We start from the raw sequence: 5,373 nt of genomic DNA on the forward strand, positions 1-5,373 counted from the left end.
ACATGTTAAATGATTAAAGATTCTGAGGGCATTGTTCTGTTTTTGCTGGTGTTTGGTCTGGTTCACATTTCATCCTTGTTTCTGTTTTTCTTCTGTGTGTGTGGGGGGGGCGGGTTAGGGGTCGAGTGGGGTTCAGTCAAACAGCTGTAGTGGTGTCAGTTTCTCTGTTTCTCCCTCTAGTCTGTGTTTTGTAAAGTCAATGATGGTGGCATTAGATTGTTGTTATTTTTCCTCCTTGTCGAGAGAGCGGCGGAATATCACGTAATATCACATTTATTCATAAACCACAGATGTTACATTTGATGTGAGAGCTGCCAGAATGCACATAACACATTTAAGACCGTTGATAATGTAGCCATAAAACAATGACTTTCTTTCTTTTTCCCCCCTCTTAAGTTTGTAACTGGTGCCTGAGAGACGGTTGACAAATGCTCTGTACATTGTTGTAAAAAAAAAGTATTAAAAAACTAAACATGCAATTCAAATATTTGACTGTGTATTTTGTGCACAGAGGTCATTGAAGGTATTTGACAGTGATGCAAGGTTCAGGTTTTACAACACTAGTGGGCGCTGTTGGTAAAGATTAGAGCCCTCTGCTTTTCAAAACCGTTTCATTTGTTTGACTGTAAATGATCTAACCTTGTAGGGTGTTAACAAGTTGTTACTTCTTTTTCTTCTCAAGCCTGAACAAGCAACAGTGTCGTTGTTATTGAATTTCAGTGTATTTGTTTTTCTGCCAGCAGATTTGAAACCATATCAGACATTTAACCCATGTTGACATTACAAGAGAGAACTGTTTGGTTCCTCGAATAAATACGTACCGGTTTGCAAATAGTGCAATGTTTTATCTTTTAAAAAATATATATTTTCCCCATATAAAAGTTTTTAAAAAATACATTCACCCAAGGAGTTTCAAGTTGTATATCACTAGATCTCCTTTCTGCAAAATGTCTTGCAAAACAGCTTTTCCTGTTGCAACATGAGTCCTATTTTCATTTGACGGCAAAAGAGAGTGAGGCCCAAACATCCATGGGGACAATATCTGAACGTCCAAATTCTCTTCATACAAAAATGATCTTTGAAGCGTCTGTCCCTTTGACCTCAGAGAAGCACACATTGCCTCTTCCTCTTACACATCTTCTGTTTCCGACAGAAGGCCAGGGCCTTCTTGGTGGCCTCTCTGAAAATGTCTTCTACGTTCTCCTGATACTTCGCCGAACACTCCAGGTAGAGCTCTGCTCTGATGTGCTGCCGGGTCTCCTCGGCCTGTATCGTACAAACCCAAAAAATGAGACTGTTAATCTGTGCAGAAGCTGCTTCCTATACTGCAACCTCCAGTAAAAAGGTCAGTAAATGAATGCATGCACACTGTGTCACTCGTGCCCTCACCTGTGCGTATGTAATGGGACTCAGATTCAAGGCCTTCAGTTTCCTTGTGCACTCTCTGTCCTTCCTCAGGTCGGTCTTGCAGCCAATCAGGATGACCGGTATGTCCTGACAGAAGTGCTTCACCTCTGGGTACCACTGTCATTTAAACAACACATTAACACAAGGATTAGAGTCAATGAAAGCACAAGAGAAAGCGTCGGTGCATTGCTCGGTCCTTGTACCGCACGAGGTCAACGTCCACGACGGCGCGAGTTAATCATAGCTAAAAGAATGCAGACTCCAGCAATCATTGACCATATTCGACAGCACAACCTGAAACTCCCTTTGACCGCTGGACATTGTTCTTTATCTGCGTCGTGAAACTGTGCTGTTTGTTTTCGTTTGTTTGTGCAAAATTACCTTTATCATGACGTTCTCAAAGCTGGTGGGGTTGGTCACGTCAAAGCAGACGATGACCAGATTGGCCTCTTGGTAAGACAGTGGCCGGAGTCTGTCGTAGTCCTCCTGTCCTAAAAAAGAAAGAAAGAAAGGAAGGTGTAACCTTTGTGTTAGATGAAGGACAAATGCATGAGTGTAAATTATAGACAGACAATGACAGAAAAACACACCCTGAACCTGGAAACGCGACATATGTTACTGAGAAGATGATTCAAACCACATCCTGGCTTCGGCTTCCTTATCGTCTGGTGTAAAGCTGCTGCAGCATTTACAGAAGATATGTTGACATTTATGGTTTTCCTGAATATGAAATGACGTCCGCTTGTCACTTCATGAGAGACAATTCTGTCTCTATGTCCCATAGAGGTACAGCAAAACAAATGGTATAAGTTTTGTATCAGAAATAGTTTAAATCAATACAAAACCACACTTATGTGGAGTAAATGGATAAAGTCAACCATCAGTTTTGTATGGTGACATGAACTTTCAGTTCAGGTTTCTTCATCAAACCTTTAGTGAGAAACAACTTGTCAGTTCCTGAAACAGAGTCATGATGATGCTCTGGTGTCAAACCTTTACCACTTCCTCTGTGTCAGAAAGACACTGAAAATCTATTTGACATATCTATCAAGACGACACTGCTTATCGCCGTAAAGTCATTCCTCCCAACATAAGGTCACTGTGTGTTATTTTTGAGTATTCTCAGTCCAGTTGACCTGTGTGTGCGTGGATGTTCAAAACCCTGTCTTTTCACATTAACGCTGCACTGAGACACTGATTTGCAGATCTTAACCACACAGGTGATTTTTTTTTTTTTTTTGAATCATAAGACTTACCAGCTGTGTCGTACAGCTTGAGTTTTATCTCTTTCCCTCCCAGAGAGATAGTGGTGGAGTATTTCTCGAACACAGATGGCGCATATTTCTGTTTTCGACACCAATGGAAGAGACAGGAGAAACATGTTTACTTCATTGTACAGTTAAATATTCACCAAGTCTCTTATATGTCAAATTTCTTCCTAATAACGTGACATTATTTCACATTTCTACTCAGAAAACGTGATATACAATATAAAGAAATGAGGTACATTAGAAGGCTCCTCTTACCTCTGGGAAATCTCCTTTCGCATAAACCATCAAGAGAGATGTTTTCCCGCATCCTCCATCACCAACAATCACAAATTTGAGCTCTTCTACCTTCTTCTTTGAGGCACCAGCACCAGCCCCATTTTGTGTCATCGTTGCCTCCAAAACCAAGTCACAGAGATGCCAGACAAGGACAGGACTTGATGATACTGTTTTTTTTTAGTTTTTTTTTTTTAGGTCAAATACATGGTGAGACTCTGTATTTGGAAAAGCCGAGATGATTCTCAGGCTGCGAGCTGAGAGAGGAACAGACGAGTCGTCTCATGTTTTACCAGGTAGCTGCTCATCACTTCCTGTTCCTGTCGCATCGAAGCACTTTCCAGTTGAAACCCCCCTACACGCTTTCCTCCTGTATACTGTTGCCGGTCTTCTCAGAGAAGCAGCATCACTGGGTATGAGTATTGCAGCAGCAGCAGCAGCAGCAGCGAGCTGCACATGTAGAGCATCTGAGTGTAGCTGAAACTACTTCCTCTATGAATGCCTTCTCTCTTTTCTTTTCTTTTTTTTTCCATTTAATGGGTGGATACTAGAGGTGAAAGCTCTACCTCCATCCACAGGGGTGTGCGTGTGATAAAACAATGGAAATGCCAAGGATGAGTCAGCGAGGTTTGGCTGACGAGATCATTAATCAGATCTCTTTATTGTGAAGGGTTAAGTCTGGTAGATGCTCAAAGGCATTGTGACTGATGGGATCTGCTCTCAGACACAAACACAGGTGAACACATCAGCCCCTCCTTTTCCCTCTCAGATGCAGCTCCTTTCACATCCTTCTAAAATGCTACTGTATACCAAATACGTAGTTATTTCATTGCATCTTTATGGGGAAAAACTCCTTTGAGGAGAATCCACCAATTAATAGAACAGAACAAATGCAATTATAGGATTTAAATGGATTAAATGCACCCCATTGGAAACACTATCCAAGCATAGTGTTATCAGATTAGGCACAAGTACACTTTATCCATGTGATTATTCTTAGCTGTTGTTACTGTACAAGGACGATGTCATGCGTCAAAGTGGTGACATCACAAGTTGGGCGTCAGGACAAACTACTCCTCTCTCTCTCTACCTCTCATATCCCAGGGTGTAATCATCGAAACGACTTAAAGTGACTGAGTTGGAGGTAACGTTGTGAGAAAATCACACGGTGTCTCTTATTCACACTATTCTTTTTTTCAAATGGGAGGATGATGGAGACGAGCTGAGGTAGTGACAAATATTACCTTATGAGACACATTCAACAACTGCGTATGGTTCTACTTTAAGGGTAGCTGTGTATGAAATGATATCAATATGCAATAAAATGACATTTTGGATAAGTAGGTATAGGTCACCACATGGGTGTCAGATGAGTGTGCATATAAGAATATTCTTCTCGATTGGATCATCTGTCATTATGCCGAGTAAATTCTAACCAACTATTTAGTCCATTTTGGAGGTTAAATGTGACTTGTTTGGAAAAGGCTGCATGCAGCTTTAGGTGATGGGTGTGAGTGTGTACATTTTTTTGGGAGAAAGCTGTCCCTTTAAGAGGAGATGTTCTCTCTGCCTTTTGCCTATTTTAAGCAAACACACACAAGAACTATCCCTGAAAGCACTTTTACGACTAAATAATGATGATCCTATCACCTTGTCGAGGCATGTTGCAGGACAACATGCCGTGTGAGGCGTCAGAGTGCTTTTCAAGACAGCTTGGGTTATCGTTTTTTAAACCTAGGCCTACAATCATTTAAGCGTTAAAAGCTGCCGTGTGCTGCACGTTCACCGTGAAAGGAGAGCAACAATCTTGCTTCAGTTTTTCCCACGACAAAACAAAAAGGAAATTGGAATGTCATCTATTTATTGAAACACCTTTTTTTTAAATAAACACATACAAAAGAGAAGGATGCCAGGTAAATAAGACAACAAACTAAAAGCACAAACCATTACACTAACATGCAAACAGAGAGCTAGAAAGAAGAGAGTGGGGGGAAAAAAACAGTCAGTTTCAATTATGATAAATACAGTACCACCATTTTGAAGAGTCCTGGAATAAGCAATTCAAAGAGCTGCAGATTGATTCAGGGAACAATCCATCAGAATAAAAGCCTGCTCATACAAAGACAGAGAGAAAGGGAAAGAGAGAGAGAGAGAGAGAAACTGCACTGCCTGTTTTTCTGCCTCCAGAAAACAGCTACACACCCCTTCTATATATCTCCTCTACACATAGGGTATTATATAGCACAGGCTATGTAAAAACCCTGTATAGTAGTTTCAAAATAATGAGTGCTTTTTTGACTCACAATGTGAAACTGGCAGCCTGAAATATGAATATCTCTATGATTGATCCTTTAGGGTGTACAAAATGTCCACACACGTCAAAGCCCCGTGTTCAGTAAGTGGATAAACAAGAACAATTGTA

The 5,373-nt window shown here is 40.9% G+C and overlaps 1 protein-coding gene across 1 annotated transcript; it reads right to left on the reverse strand.

Moving 5' to 3' along the window:
- Positions 1–212: 212 nt before the first annotated feature.
- rhof (ras homolog family member F) lies at positions 213–3,065 on the reverse strand (the record flags this gene model as incomplete). Its single annotated transcript, XM_083902144.1, has 5 exons — positions 213–1,266; positions 1,390–1,524; positions 1,789–1,898; positions 2,664–2,751; positions 2,934–3,065. The coding sequence occupies 5 exons, from the start codon at positions 3,063–3,065 to the stop codon at positions 1,102–1,104; spliced, it is 630 nt and encodes a 209-aa protein (XP_083758270.1). The 3' UTR covers positions 213–1,101.
- Positions 3,066–5,373: the final 2,308 nt, after the last annotated feature.

The sequence above is a fragment of the Microchirus variegatus genome, assembly GCF_963457635.1.
Source record: "Microchirus variegatus genome assembly, chromosome: 16".
Classification (NCBI taxonomy): Eukaryota; Metazoa; Chordata; class Actinopteri; order Pleuronectiformes; family Soleidae; genus Microchirus; species Microchirus variegatus.